This window comes from Haliaeetus albicilla, chromosome 10 (assembly GCF_947461875.1).
Source record: "Haliaeetus albicilla chromosome 10, bHalAlb1.1, whole genome shotgun sequence".
In the NCBI taxonomy this organism is placed as follows: domain Eukaryota; kingdom Metazoa; phylum Chordata; class Aves; order Accipitriformes; family Accipitridae; genus Haliaeetus; species Haliaeetus albicilla.
The window spans coordinates 36,216,301-36,230,633 of NC_091492.1; the positions used below are offsets into that span (position 1 = coordinate 36,216,301).

Genomic DNA, 14,333 nt, shown 5'->3' on the forward strand with positions numbered 1-14,333 from the left:
CAAGAAATATTTTGGAGCAGTGAATTAGAAACAACAACAACAAAAGAGCCTTCTGCAGAGGCACTCCTTTGAGGTTGCTGCGGGTAATACAGCAAGTTCCAGTAGCGGTGGACAAGAGCCGCCTTCCCGATCAGCTCCCTGAACCCCCAGCCCAGAAAAGGGCCACATCAGGATTGCATCTGTAACTGGGAACTTCTGTGGGAGGGATGTCCGTGTGTCATACGTCATGGTCTGGGCTAGGAGGATGGCGTAGTCGTCTCTGTATCTCGTGTATTTATTGCAGTTAGCCCGATCCTTTTCGGAGAATTTGACACTGGTTTGTCAGAGGGCTGCCTGGCAGGACACGTCACCTGCAAAAAAGGGATGGACACAAAAGGCGTCCAGAACAGCATCAGTGTCAAATTATTTTTGAGAGTCCCCCAATGTCTGCTGTGTGATGTGGTTCACATAAAGTGTTATATGGGGTCCACTATGTAAGCAGCATATGGATTAAAAATGAGAAGATCGCATTTCCCCTAAACAGCAGACCGTCCTGAGTGGTCTGAGACCACAGAGTATGGCAGTGGTCTGAGAAATAGCAAAGCGTGGTGTTAAGCTCTGAAATACCTAGGCAGAGTGGAGCAGGCTGCAGCGACGACAGGCATGTATTCTGCTTACCTGTTCAAGGTTATGTCAAATGTTTCTAGTGTGCTCATGCAATTCTCCCTTTTTTGTTGAATCGATTATGTTTTCTTCAAAAATTGAAAGGAGGAGATATTCCACTGAATTTGTATCAGCTTTTTGGTTCAGCTGAATCCTAATGATTCTGCCACTGTTGGCCTCCCGAACTGTTCTAATGTTATCCGACAACTTGCAACAGACCATGGAAGCAGTTCCTTCCCTGGCTGCCAATGCAGGTTGTTATTCAGTACATTTTTGAACTGCAGCAATTCTCAGACAGACAGTGACCTTTTTATGAAATCAAATGTCTTGCAAAACCCTCTGAACTGTGATTTATAGCCATTTGTGTTGGAGGAGGCTGCAGGTGGGATTTGGGTGACACATAATTGGTTAAAAGATAAAATAAAATGAAGGTTGCCCTGCTGGTACAGTGATGGCAGGAGCTACAGGAATGAATTGCTTGGCAGTGCAGAGCCTGGCCCTCCTCCTCCCGCCCTCCTCCGCTGGTTGCCAAGTCCTGTCTGGCAGGCCATTACAATGATAAATGCAGGTAGCTGGCAAAGACCACAGCTGAGAGTTTGTTCTAGCGTGCCAAGCCCTGCTTGGCATTCCCAGTTGGTGCCAGCATTTGCACTCTTACTCAGTTTGACGGAAACCAGGACATGAGGTGTGAATTTATGTCCACATCCTTCCAGGAGAGAGTTGGGATAATGAAATGCCAAGGCAGCCCTGGGAGCAGCAGAGTAATTTGGTAGGTACCAAACAACAGTCTGCCACCTGTCATTTGCAGTACAGTCCCTGCTCTCCCCCATCACTCTTCCTACAATGCAGCCTTTGAATTATAAGAAGTTCTAGGTAGTTCTGCAAAGAGCACTCGCCATTCCGTTTGATTTAGTGCAAATAAAAACCCATATCCCAGCCAAATAGATAGTCTGGCTAGATAGTTTCAAGCTGCAATGACAATAATACCAACTACTATAGTAGCATGTTACACAGTGTTCCCAACCTTTCCTACTCATAGGCAGGTTTTCCCCTACGTTTGTAGCAAAAGCTAAATCGGCAATCACCTCTGTGGTTGCCTAAGTCAATGTCTGGGTAATTGAAAAATTTAAAACGTGGAAGTCCAGGCTGAAAAGCGTGCCTGTTCAGGAGGGGGATCGGCTCTCAGGAGAAGGCAGGAGATCTCTGATTTTTTATATGTTTCAATACAGATTGCACAAAGCCCTTTTATAAGTGCATCTCGGAGAATTGTTTTTCACTGACTGGGGCATATATGAGTTGCCCTTAACATGGACACATTGCTGCCTCTGACCTACGGTGAGAGCTGCAGCCTGATCCAGTGACACAGGGAGAGGACTGTCCTCTGGATGCCATTCGTAGACCAGACTACCCAGAAGTGATGCCGATGGCGGTGTCCGTGAATGCAGAAGTGAAAACAATCCGCTGTGAGAAAAAGAACAGCAATGTCTACTTCACATTCTGCTTTCTCCTTTTGTTCCCCGCTAGCTGTAACTGGCACTTGCTTGGTGGGAATAAGCCAGGATGTGGAGCATACAGACACGTAGTAAAGGGGAAATCGGTGCTGGTTAGAATGGAAAATAGACAGGAGTGTAAAATCAAGGTAGGTTTTGGTAGCAGTTTGAGAGCTGAGGTTTGAGGGAGGAGGATACTGAGATAAGGACCAAATGCACCTTAATTTAAATTAGGACACACAGGCACAATAACATTAAGCAAGTATTTTGGCTGGTTTTAATGAGGGACAGCTGGAAATTTTCTTTTCTGGTCAGTGTCTCTGCAAACAGCTGAGGGATCTTTTGCAGCTATGTGACCAGCCTTGGTGAGGCCCAGGAACTCCCCAGCTTCCTCCTTTCTCCTCCTTCACTAAAATTTTTTTCAGTGCATGTATTTATTTATTTATTGGAGCTGAGCTGGGAAGGAGAGGGAGTTTGATCTTTTCCTTTGGGAGACAGCAACCGCTCGGAGGAAGATGAATCATAAAGCATGGCTAATGGAGGGGATAGGAAGGGGAAAACTCTGGGCTATAGCCATTCTCCAGGGGCTGGAGGGATGGTTTGAGAAGAGAGGGAAAAGGAGTTAGCAAGCCTGTGCCCCAGGGCTCTGATAGCAGACATGCTGTAGGTCAGGCATCCCGCTGCTTTCGGAGCATTAGGTCACCCTTCGTCACGGGTAAGAGGCGCATCTGTGCAATAAGCCAACAGACCGCAGCAGCATATGTTCAAGAATTACAGTTGCTGTTTAATCTAAACTAGTTTGATCTATCCCAAAATGGTTGTAAAACTATGAGGAACATGCTCTGGATTCAAAATGGTGTTATTTTAAGCTTATCACTGTGTTGCCAAAAGAGAAGGTCCAAAACAAAACTGTAACATGGAACTTGCGGAGAAGCAATGGGTTTGGCTCTTCGTTGCCCTGTGCTAACTGAATCAAACTGTCTGTACAGCATTTCTTTCAGTGCCTTCCAGTCATCATCCACTCTGCCTTGCTTTCCCTTTGCCATCATGTAAATTCAGTGTAATTCAATGGTGAATTGGGACCAGTGATCTCTGTTTCTAGGCTCTCTATGGCCTAATTTAATTCTCTGTTCCCAGACTTGTGCTAGCTTCTCAAAGGGGCTGTTGCAGAAAATCGTCATGGTTATATAAACTGCTGAGAGAAATAAGCGTTCTTGGAAGAAAAAGTGACAGAGAGGAGTGCACTGTCAAAGGCCCTTTCCAGGACAGTAGCAGTACTGAATATGCATGTGCTAAATGAATGCAAGGTGGGAACCTAAGCAAGTATGTTGCTGGATGAACGTACAGTTCAAGAAGGTTTTTGTTTCTAGTGGACCTTCTGTAGAGTGAACTTCCATGCAAGATATGGAAGACTCATCTGTACCTCCCAGAGATGGCCTTGAATCAGGATTGAACTAAAAGTATCTGGGGCATTTAAGGCATTGCTATGTCAATAAGCTGTTGCCTGTTAGGGTGTTTGTGCTGCATGTTTCACTGTGATGTGTTATGGTGTAGCTAAAGGCACAATTGAAGTTTTAGGATTGTTCCTAGAAGGCTGGAGGTCTGTCTGGCATTCGTTCTTGCTCAGGGAATATTATCTATTATTAGTCCTTATTTGCATTGGACATTAACAGCCAGAATTTCATAAGCTATCCTGACCATCAGCTGGAACTGGATTTTTCAGAACAACCGGGTCACCATTCAAGTATCTAAATGGATTTTCGGAAATGCTCCATACCCAGCAGCTCCGGTCAGGTTGGTGCCCCAAGGACAGCTGCTGATTGCTGAGCCCCCTTGAAAGCCCAGTCTATGAATTCTGTGTGAAGGTCTTAGGAGGGAAGGGGACAGGTGAATGTCCTTGCTGTCAGGAGATAATCGCAAAATGCAGTGTGGATTTGTAGAAGTCCACTGTGTATCCTGTTCCCTCTTGCTTAATCCCTTACACAGCTTGATTGTGCTCTGTCCCAGCCAGCCATGTACCACAATGCTGGATTTTCCTAGAAGGTGTCACAAAAAGCTAGTTCATGTACTTCTTACTCCAGCTTTTTCTCCTGTGATGGTGCATGAAATGACTGACTTGCAGGTCTAACTTTTCTTTCATCTTCTTAATTGAGCTGTGATTTCCCTCCAAAAATAATCCTGGTTTTGCAGAGACCATAGGTCCCCTTGAAGCATCCCCTCACAATGAAGGCAGTGTTACCCGTGGGTTGCTTCTGTATCCTGGAATGTGTTGAATGCTTTCTTGGTCTTAAGGGTGAATTTTAGTTTGGTTTTTTGTGTGTGTGTGTGTGTGTGTGTGATTTCTAGGCTCCTCTTGCACCTTTCCATATGTATCAATTTCCATTTCCTATAGAAGAATCACAACCCAAACAATACCTTCCTGTTTTAGTTATTGTTCTCATATTACTGAATGACGGGGTCTGGTATGAATGACTTACAGAATCAACTGGAAACTAGTAAAGCAGTATTGACACGTGCTGAAATTCTCCGCTAGACAAGCGATCAAGTGGCATCAGAGTGGTGGGTAAAAGCAGGGGAAACAGATCAAAGGGATGAAAATTGATCCAAAATTTTCAGGTAGTGTCCGTGCTTTATGCTGAAAGTTTCTCTAAGCGTATCCAGCACTTCTTGTCTGAAAATCTGGAGAAGGGTTTTCTTGAGAGCATTTTAGTGCTAAGTTCAGTAACAGCGTGAAAACAGTCTCTCTTGAGACTGGCTCTTGGCTGTCTAGAAGATAGGCAGCCATCCAGAAATAAAATTTAAACTGTGTTTTACTGCCTCCTTTTCCTTCTACCTACCATACTGGACTCAAATTTGGAAGGAATGCTTGGCTTTTGCCCGTTACGAAACGTGTATACCAGGTCCCTAACACCACGTGCTCTTGCTCCTTGTGAACCAGAACTGCAGCCTTATTAGCAATTTCCCAACATCTTGTGATCAGGCGCCTGAAGCATCAGGCTTGGATCTGGCATTTGGTGTTCCAGGAGACTGCGTGAAGATCCACAGAGCCTCTGTTGTTGGTGATAAGGAGCAGTTTTATTCCTGTTAGCCATTTTATAGGCTACAAAGAAAGGAAAAAAAAAGTAATTACTGTGAGCCTTGACATAGTTTATAATGCTGTCTCTGTCAGATGATGTTGTTCTGTTATATATAATCATTAAATTATTAATCTGTAAGAGCTCTTACACCTTTCAGCTGCCACGGGTTAGTGGGAACCAGGATGAATGAGGCATGGACTTCATTATGCCTCACTGTTCACCTTCAGAGGAGAGGGTGTGCTACATCCTTTGTGGTTACCACCTTACATTTTGAGGAAAAAGCTGCCTTTGCTAAGCTTTTAGTGCTGAAAATTGAATCAGTGTTTATATGTGCTGGGTTCAAGGGGAGGAAGGACGAGGGACTGGAGCACCACTCCTCTGCTTGCTCTTTGCAAAGCAGAAAAGGGTAGAAATGTTGTTTTTCTCTGCAGTGTATTCAGCCTAGTTTCAAGCTGTCACAGAGCTGGGTGGAGACATTTTCCCCTTTAGATCTGGTGTAGAAAAGAAGAAAATCAAAATGGGACAGAGAATTGCTAACTTTGTTGAATAAACCGCAAAGGGGGACCTGCAAGGCTTGGTGCAGATCTTAGCCTGTCGTGAAAAGGGTGCTGGGTCTTAAAAGTTTCAGCAATTTCAGAAACTGTGCTGCTCTCTGAAATCATTTGTATGTGTTTCACTTTTGGGACACAGATGCTAGATATGCTTAAAATGCAAAGGTCGTTATTGGAAGCGAGGGTGGGACTTTGCAAGCAGCAGCTTTTATGAAAATATGCCCGTCTTGGGCTCTGCCGTGGTGCTCCATGGGGGAGGGAGAGGAGCAGCAAATGTACAAGGAAGGCTAGAGGTGTCTTTTGTCTGTGAGCTTAGGCTGGGGATGTCTCTCTGCCTTATGCAGCAAAAAAAGGAATTTGGGGGGCAGTGAAAGACTTGAGGGGTGCATGGAGCTGCCTCAGTTGCCCTTGTCCCCAAGGTGGTCCTTCAGTTGGAGACAGGCAGGAGGCAATGAGGGGAAAAAAAGGAAATTTTTAGTTTCATTTTGTAATCAAAAAGTGTGATTTCCTGGGATGGCTTGAACCCTTCCACATAAAGAACTCCAAACGCCTGGTTTTGCTCACAAGGGAAGAATTCCACTTTTTTTTTTTTTTTTTAATCCCTTCTTAAACATATGCAAATTATTTGCTTGAAACAGCAGAAAATTTGGGAGGGGACTTGTTTTAGCAGATGCGTTGGTTTGCTGGATTTTTTCACTCATTAGTGGGCTCCCTCAGACACATAGGTTTTATTGTATGCTTCCTTTAAAGGGTGACTGATGGAATTGAATGATGTATTCAGGCTCTTCCTCCCCCAGCTTCCCTCCTGCCTTTACAGCAGCTCGCAGAATATCCTATAGCACAGGCATTCACTGTTTCAGAACGGTGCTCATGCCAAAAACTGCTCAGATCTGGAGCTAGAAATCACCAGAAGTGAGAGCAAAAGTTACTGTAAACTCTAGGTGTGAAGGTTTGTGTCTGTAAACTGTGGCTGTGATGTTGAAAACACTGCTCTGTAAATGTTGACTCTATTGTTGAAGGCGGTGCCACATATTGATAGCAGAAGACTGAGCAATAACCCGTGTGTGTTACTTTGTCTTAAAAGTGAATTTCCTTGCTTGACTTCCTTAAACGTTGTTTTTATGTAGTCTGGACCTGTAGCGCTAAGATCTTTAGCTCCCGATTAAACAGTGCCAGTCTATATTAAATCCTCAGTACTGAATTATGCAGAGGGGAGTGAGCTGGTCGTTGCCATAAAGCGGTGTCGGCGGGACCCAACTTTCCAGACCAGGCGAAGCATAAAGCTTCTCCCAGCTGGGTTGGCCGCTGCTGCCGGAGCGGGTCTTGCAGCCGGCGGCTTGCTCTGTACGGCACCCCGGGGAAGGGCAGCTCTCCCGAGCAGGCTGCCGGGGAACGGGGTCCTCTTACGGGCTGCACACCCCGCACCCCAGCATCAGAAACCGGCACTTAGGATCCGTGGCTCAGCTGCCGATTTACTGCTTGGGCTTTAGTGCAAGCCATGCCGAAGTTTCATTGCCTGTAAAATGGGGGAATCTTATTTATCCACCTGCCACGTGTCCTAGCGCTTCTGCTCTGAGCTAGGTCCTGGCTTTGTGTAAGCTGTTAGTATGGGTGAATTCCCAGAGCCTGCAGATGTGTTCTGCATGCGTGGTGACTTTGTGTTGATTATAAGTGAAAAACCTCTTAACAATGGGTTGTAAATTCAGAGTTGGCTGTCAAACGTTTTATGCACCACTGTTGTTGCTGCTGTGTGACGCTGTTACACTTTCTTTGCAAACCAGCCTAGGCAAAACCTTGTTTAATCCTGGTTCTTCCTCTCTTTAATCCATGCAGTGAAGGGATCGTGCAGGTAACTGATTTTCCCTAAGATTTTAGGATCCTTTTGCTGAGCTGTGTAACGATCATACATGCCACAGCTACACGTGCAGCTTTGTCGTGGACATGATTCAGAATTTCTTTCTTATGTGTCTCAGCCTCAACCTATTTTTCATGTCGTTTTCCCTCTCTTTTTTATGCATTTGCATTAAGTAAGACATTCAGTGCTTGCAGTGCCACTTTCCTCAGAAATAACATTAATAGATCACTCTTTCTTGCTTCTTACTATATTTCATGCAGATCCTGCATTTTACTATTTGTTTTTTTCCTTCTGAGTCGTCATTTAAAATATATAACAGTGTAATACAATTCATAGTGCTCTTTTATCATGCAAATCTCCCAAGGCACCTTAGAATAAAATCAATAAAATAAAAAAGAAAATCAACTTAGTTCAGCCATGTGTTGAATTAATTCATTGTTTTTAAAGCAGAGCCAGGGGAGAAGGGCTTTTTTCACTTTCAATATCTTTTGCTCTTCAGCTTTGTACCTCACCCCATTTTATTCGTGCAGCAGTCAGTGCCAAAACGTTGATATTTTCAGCTATCTTTTAGATGGTAGTAATGTTGATCGTGCTCCCTGCTCCTAGACCAGCTTTGATTCTGTAGAGGCTACTTGCTATTTTATCAGATAGCGAGGAGGAAAAGCTTATGCTGAAATAGGTTGACTGTTTGATATCAGTGGGGGGAGGGAAGGAAGCCATCAAATTAACTCATAAAAGCTTTATTTACGATGAATGGACTTTTTTTCCCCGTCTGTCATTATCATCTTGTCTGTAACCCAGTGACCCTGATTATCATGAAGCTGTTTACAAGGTTTAGGTTAATTGGATTTCTTTAACTATTTCCCAGAGCTGTGAGGAGCACAAATACATTGCCGTGGAGTTCAAACAGCATAATGCAACCCAGTTTGCAAGGAGACGGGCTTCTTCCAAGAGGAAGTCGTTTTATTTCATACTCAACTAAGTGCATAGCAGCATGTATCTATCATTTGGCATAATATTAAATAACACCCTCTTTCATACAGATGTGTTCAGTTGCAACTTGTGTTTCCAATACACAAATTACATTTTGCATGTTCAGCAAGAAACGAGCTTATTTTCAATGAGAGGGGCTTTGAAATGTTTTTTTTTTCCTTCAGCTTGATAGCAGTTTCACTGGTTTTGTTTTTATATGAGGAATCATGGATAAAATAGCTGTGCATTGCATGGCTGCCTAAATAAACGAGACAGGAGGATGTAGTTGGGTGAGATCAGGACAGTACTTGTATACGCTTTGCTTTCATCTTCTTAGGATGCATGCTTATCCTTTAATGGCACAACATTGCACCCTCCAGGTGCAATGTGTAATTGCAGGTCTACAGATAACCGACTTGTTTTATGAGCTGTGTTTTTGTGAGCAAGCTTTCCTAAATTCTCCTTTAGTATTACTCACCCTCTTTTTCTCTTTCTTTTTCAGGCTTCTGTAGGCTCTGAGAAGCTGTTCTCCCCTGCAGGAAATAAAGGTAAGTGATCTGGAGAACTGCTTTCTTTACCTTAGAGCAAGAGGTTTGAGTTGTGAATCCGAATCGTGTGAATAGCAGGACATCAGTTTTGCGAGCGCCTTTAATTTTGCCACACACATTGTCATAAGATCAGCTTTACAGGCTTGTGATGATTAAGTTAAAATTTAGAGCTGCATTGTCTCAGTGTGGGGTATGACTTCTTCCCTAGCAGTCAGCTTTGTAACAAATGTCTTAGAGGGATTACCGACAAAGGAGAAGTCAGACTTTACTCTAGGGGATATGCTTTTCCCTCTAATACAATCAAATCCTCATTTATTTTAAACAAATCAGTGTTTCACTGTTACCTGTATTATCCTTACAAAGGCTTGCACACCCCTCTCCTGCCACTACACACAGAGCATTTGTGTCTGTACGTCTCGGTTCTCCAAAACGAGGTGGAAGGTGCTCAGCGCGTTGCAGGGTTGTGGCTCGCAGCTCCCACTATTACTATTAATTGAGAGTTACCTGTGATACGTGCTGGGTGTTGCTAAGAGACTGCGCCGTTTCAGATTCCCCCTGGGAGGTACAGTGACATATCTCTAAATACACCAAGCCCTCTTTTGAGGGCTCGGTACATCCGTGAAACAGGGCTGCTCTAGTTTCATGTGTTCCCAGGGATAATCTCACTGAGATGGATACTGGGCAAAAATACTGAAGGAACAGCCTTGGAGAGGGCAAAGTGTGGTACAGGATGGAAAGCATGGCACTGGGAATGGTTCGGCTTTGTCGTGTGAGGAGGCTGGTGGTGTGGCTCTGAATGAATGTTCAGGTTGTGTGGCCGTTGTGCAGCGTTCCCAGCATGGAGCTGCAGAATAAAATCAGTTTAGAGCAATAATGAATACTGGGGACATGCAGATACCCCAAAGAGGAGAGATGAGGCCCATTAATAAGAAGTGATGAAGTAACCTTCTCGCATTGTTTCAAGAGGGCCAAGAAAGGAATAATTTGCAGTTGTGTAGGAGTAGGTGCTGGCCATGGAAAGGCGTTTTGGTGCTTGTGTGCTCCATCACCTGGATCCAGGCCCGGTTTATAGCTGGGCTCTTTAACAGCGGTAAGTATTAGGAATTCTCTTTCTTTCCAAGCTTTGCAGATCTTCAGTGCCAAATGTGGAAACGGATGACAAGCCCATTATGTTATTACATTTGCAGATATTTTTATGAAAGTATGCAGCTTTATCTGGGGGAAGGAGGGAAGTTTAAACAAATGGTGGGGAAGAGCATTTCTCTTCTCTCAGCCTTGGCTCGCTGATAAGGCAAACCAGATTGCCCAGACGGCACTGCCTCAGCAAAACAAAAATCTTGCCATCCTGCATAAATGCATGGCACAGAGATCTGCTGGAGAGGCTTATGTTGAAGTGTTAGCAGCTTTGTTGGCTCCTCCTCATGCTGAAGCCTGAGATCCCCCACCCCTTCATATCACAGAGCAGCTCAGCAACATGAGTTTTCAAAATACCTCCTTATCAGGAAGTTGAATGTGTGAATGCCTGTGAATTTGCTGTCTTGAAATTTGTGTTCACTGCTGTTTATATCTCTGTAACTTAAGCCTGTTCCTGTTTGGTTCGCTGTGTGTGTAGGCATTGCCAGCTTTGGGAAGCTTTGGGTTCGGATCATGATTTTTGTCTCGGACTTCTCTTTTACCCTGGCCCTGACCGGTGGAGCCTTGCTGACCGGCATGGGCTGCGATCGCGGGCAGGCTCTGCTGGGGGCTACCTCAGCGTTTGGCACTTGCGTTGAGAGGTGAGAGAAAATTGCCTCAGTGAGATTTTGTGCAGAAACCCAAACAGCGCTGAATTCTACCCCTCGCCCTGTTAGCACTCCCGCAACGCAAGAGCCAGATTTGTCTTTGGCACATGCAAATAAACGCCACTCCGGCACGACCAGGCTCGGTGATGCCATATGGCCGGGAGAAAGTGACTTTCAAAGCGTTGCGCTGAAATTCCTTCTGTGAGATAAGAGCGTTGATTTAAGGGCCGTGTTCTCCAGGGCTGGAGCCGTGGTGGCTGTGCGGGGAGGGGATTAGCTCAACACGGTTTCCTGATGGGCACACGCGTGGCGCACCATGTGCTTGTCCTCTCCCGTGGGCATTTGCACTATGCCCTTCTTTTGTAAACACTTGCGGTCTTTCTGGAGAAATATTAACTAGCAAATCTGCAGCATCCATGCTGCAACTTTTATTGAAGGTAACCAGGCTTTTAAAACACAATAAAGTGGATTCATTGTCTGGTGCAACTCCCCCTGTTCCCACAAACTTTCCCTGGGGATGTGTTTCGCCCTGCGTATTTGTTTTATGCCGTCCTAGTTTATCAGCAGCTTAGCAATGCAATTAAGTATTAAGATAGACAGGTTTCGCTTATTTGAAGCTGGAACAGCTGTAAAACGTAACCTTTGACCATATTTCACAGCTCCACAAAAGGCCTGAGGAGCAGCATCTTTTGTCTGGGGCTCTCTGGGTAACGTTTGTCTTTGCCCCCTCCCTGCCGGGGCCGTGGCGGCAGCGGTGCTCCTCCTTTTGACACCAGTTCATCTGCAACAACAGATGCACGGCGTAGATGTCCACTTCGGGGACCAGTCGCTATTATGCGACAGAGAGAGTTGTCCTGACCCGGGGTGACCTCGGTAGTCACAGCTGTGAAATAGGCTGAATGGGGCACTTTGAGCTTCCAGGAAAAGAGATTAAATCCTGTGTGTAAGGAAATAATAATTAAAAGTAAAAGCAGAGAATCCCCGATCCGCTCTGCTGACAGGTCTTTGTTTTCTGACGCAGAAAAGCATTTGTTTAGCCAACTTGTCGCTGCGGCACGGTTACAAGGGCATTTGCTGCTGAGGGCTGGGTGTTACATCCTCCTGGTGAATAAATCAATAAACAAATAATAAAGGTCTGTTTGCTCTCTCATGCAGCTCCTTTCTCACAGGAATCTCCCAGCCAGTCCTTTGCTTTTTCTGAAGAGCAAGTGCCATGCAGGGCAGGGGAGGCATAGGCAAAAGCCAAATCCATCCCTCTGTCTCCAAGTGGGTGGATGAGGCAGAGCGAGTGACGGTGATTGATAGGAGGGCAGATGTGTTGTGGGTCTGAGGAGGTGAGAGGGACATTCACCTCTGAGTCACTGGAAGGACCGCCGCCTGCCTGCTGTGATGATATTTTTAAGGCGGGGGGGTAGGATAGTTTGTGTTTTAAGGACTCGAGTGTTGCGTTCTCACTGCTGGCTCCCTCCTGCAGTGGGCTTCCCTGATGGGTCTGGCTGGAGGTGGTTGAGCTTTCTCCCACCGCTCCTTGCTGTAGACCTGCTGTATGCCAAGGAAAGCAGGAGAAGTGATGCCTTTTCTACCACAATAACCTTGCAGCTGTAGCCCGGGAGACCTGCTGAGTCCTCAGCGTTTGAACGCAGGGCCACTGGTGGGGTTAGGGTGAGATGGGCGTCTTAAAGTAGATGTTTCCCAAATGGCTTTAGCATTGGTCAAGGGCCCTGACGAGGAAAATCTCAATCACAGAGTAAGCAGAGGCTGGGCAGCAGCTAAGGTGTCTCTGTTCGTAACCCCAGGCAGGCTGTGGGTGTGGAGGTGCTGCCTGTAAGATGAAAGGGGTGTCCAGGAGTCCCCAGGGCATCGGGGGAGACACCCATGGAGGAGCCAAACCTGCACAGCCATGTCTGCCCTGCAGCCCCGGGGGACGCTGGGCAGCAGCAGGGGGACAAAGGCTTTGAAGTTTGTTGAAGCCGAGTACGTTGCTCCTATCTTTGGATCAAAATCTGGACATGGAGGGAGCAGTGTAATCCATCTGTCTGGTGGCACGGAGTGACTGGTGGGGATGCAGCTCTGCCCTGGGCTGGTTGGGGGCTCACTGAACTCCATGCCTCGATTTCCCCCTCCTGCAAAATGAAGACTAACGCTTGTCAGCCAAGTGCGCTGAGAGACTTAATTAATGAATGTTTATCAAGCGATTTATCAAGAGATCCTTTTAATGAGAGATTCCATAAACAGTGCAAGGCTTCATTTTCATGGCAATAATAAATGACAGTGAAAATAAGTCTTATCCTTCCCCCGCATGTGCACCCCCCAGGAAAAAAAGATTGCTTACCCTCCGCTCTCACTTCTCCCTGGGTTTCTAGGCAGAGGGCTTTGAAGTGCTATCTTTCATCATGAACTGTACACATTCTCAAAGCTCTAAAGCTCACAGGCTGTGTCTTATCCCTCTGACGAGAGGGAGGCAAGCTTTCTCGGCGTGCAGGTCATAATTGTCAGCCATGGGATGTGCCGCAGCCACCCGCCCCAGCGGGCTAATGCAGCTTATGGTTCTTTGAAGTTCCCTCCCTTTATTTGCTGTCCTCTTGACCACAAAACTGTGCCTTGGGCCAGCAAGAGAGATTTCTTGTTCAGAGACAACACTGAGCTCTGACAAGCACATCTGAACCAGAGAAGAACCCATGTTCCTCTGAGATCACTGCTCCATAATGTTGTTGCCTTAAGGGGACTGTCTCTCCTTTTTCTCTCTGCTGCTTCTCTTCTGGTTTTTTTCTTTTTTTTTTTTTTTTTAATTCAACACTAAACTGTCACACTAAATCATTTTAAATGCTGGAACTACAAAACCTCCAGTGTAGGACATGCTGTTAAAAACTGATGGTTATTACTGTGAGATGGGGTGAGAGGGGAAAGGAGGGGCAGCAGGGCAGGGGCAGGACGGGAGGGCAGCAAGTCAGCTCTCCAGGAGGAACCTGTGAGTGCCCGGTGAAGCAGAAAACAACCTGAACACAGCTGAGCTCAAAATAACGTGCTTGGCACAGGTTTGCAGCAGCACAGCTTAACAGTCGCTCAGCGCTGACAGGGGAATCGAGCCCGGTGTCTCCTGTGCTCGCCGTACCGCTTGCGTGCTTTGCTCTGCCCCTGGTCCTGTCCCCCTGGCCCTCTCTCTCCAGTTGTCAGGGTCAGAGACTCCCTGTCTGGACTGGGACAGCATCTCCTGCAATCAAGTCCACCTCTCCCTTAGGGCCTATACCTTACTGTGCCGGGATGTAGAACTTTCCATCACAAGAAGATCTGCATAGACACAGAGCAAACGTCTCACAGCACCCAGTCAGGCAATTAGCTGTGTTTTACATGAATGGAGGTCAGGAGATATACCATAAATTTTCCCAGTTTTTCTTGCGTGGGGTCCACAAAGGGGTC

General features: G+C 45.9%; 1 protein-coding gene across 18 annotated transcripts in view; it reads left to right on the forward strand.

Annotated features, from left to right (window-relative positions):
• The window catches only part of FBRSL1 (fibrosin like 1), a 558,190-nt gene that overhangs the window by 490,717 nt on the left and 53,140 nt on the right, over positions 1-14,333 (forward strand). For all 18 annotated transcript variants that reach the window (XM_069794958.1, XM_069794967.1, XM_069794969.1 and 15 more), the window contains one exon: positions 9,090-9,135. In XM_069794958.1, the coding sequence (XP_069651059.1) occupies positions 9,090-9,135 (46 nt within the window). The remainder of the gene's footprint in view (positions 1-9,089; positions 9,136-14,333) is intronic.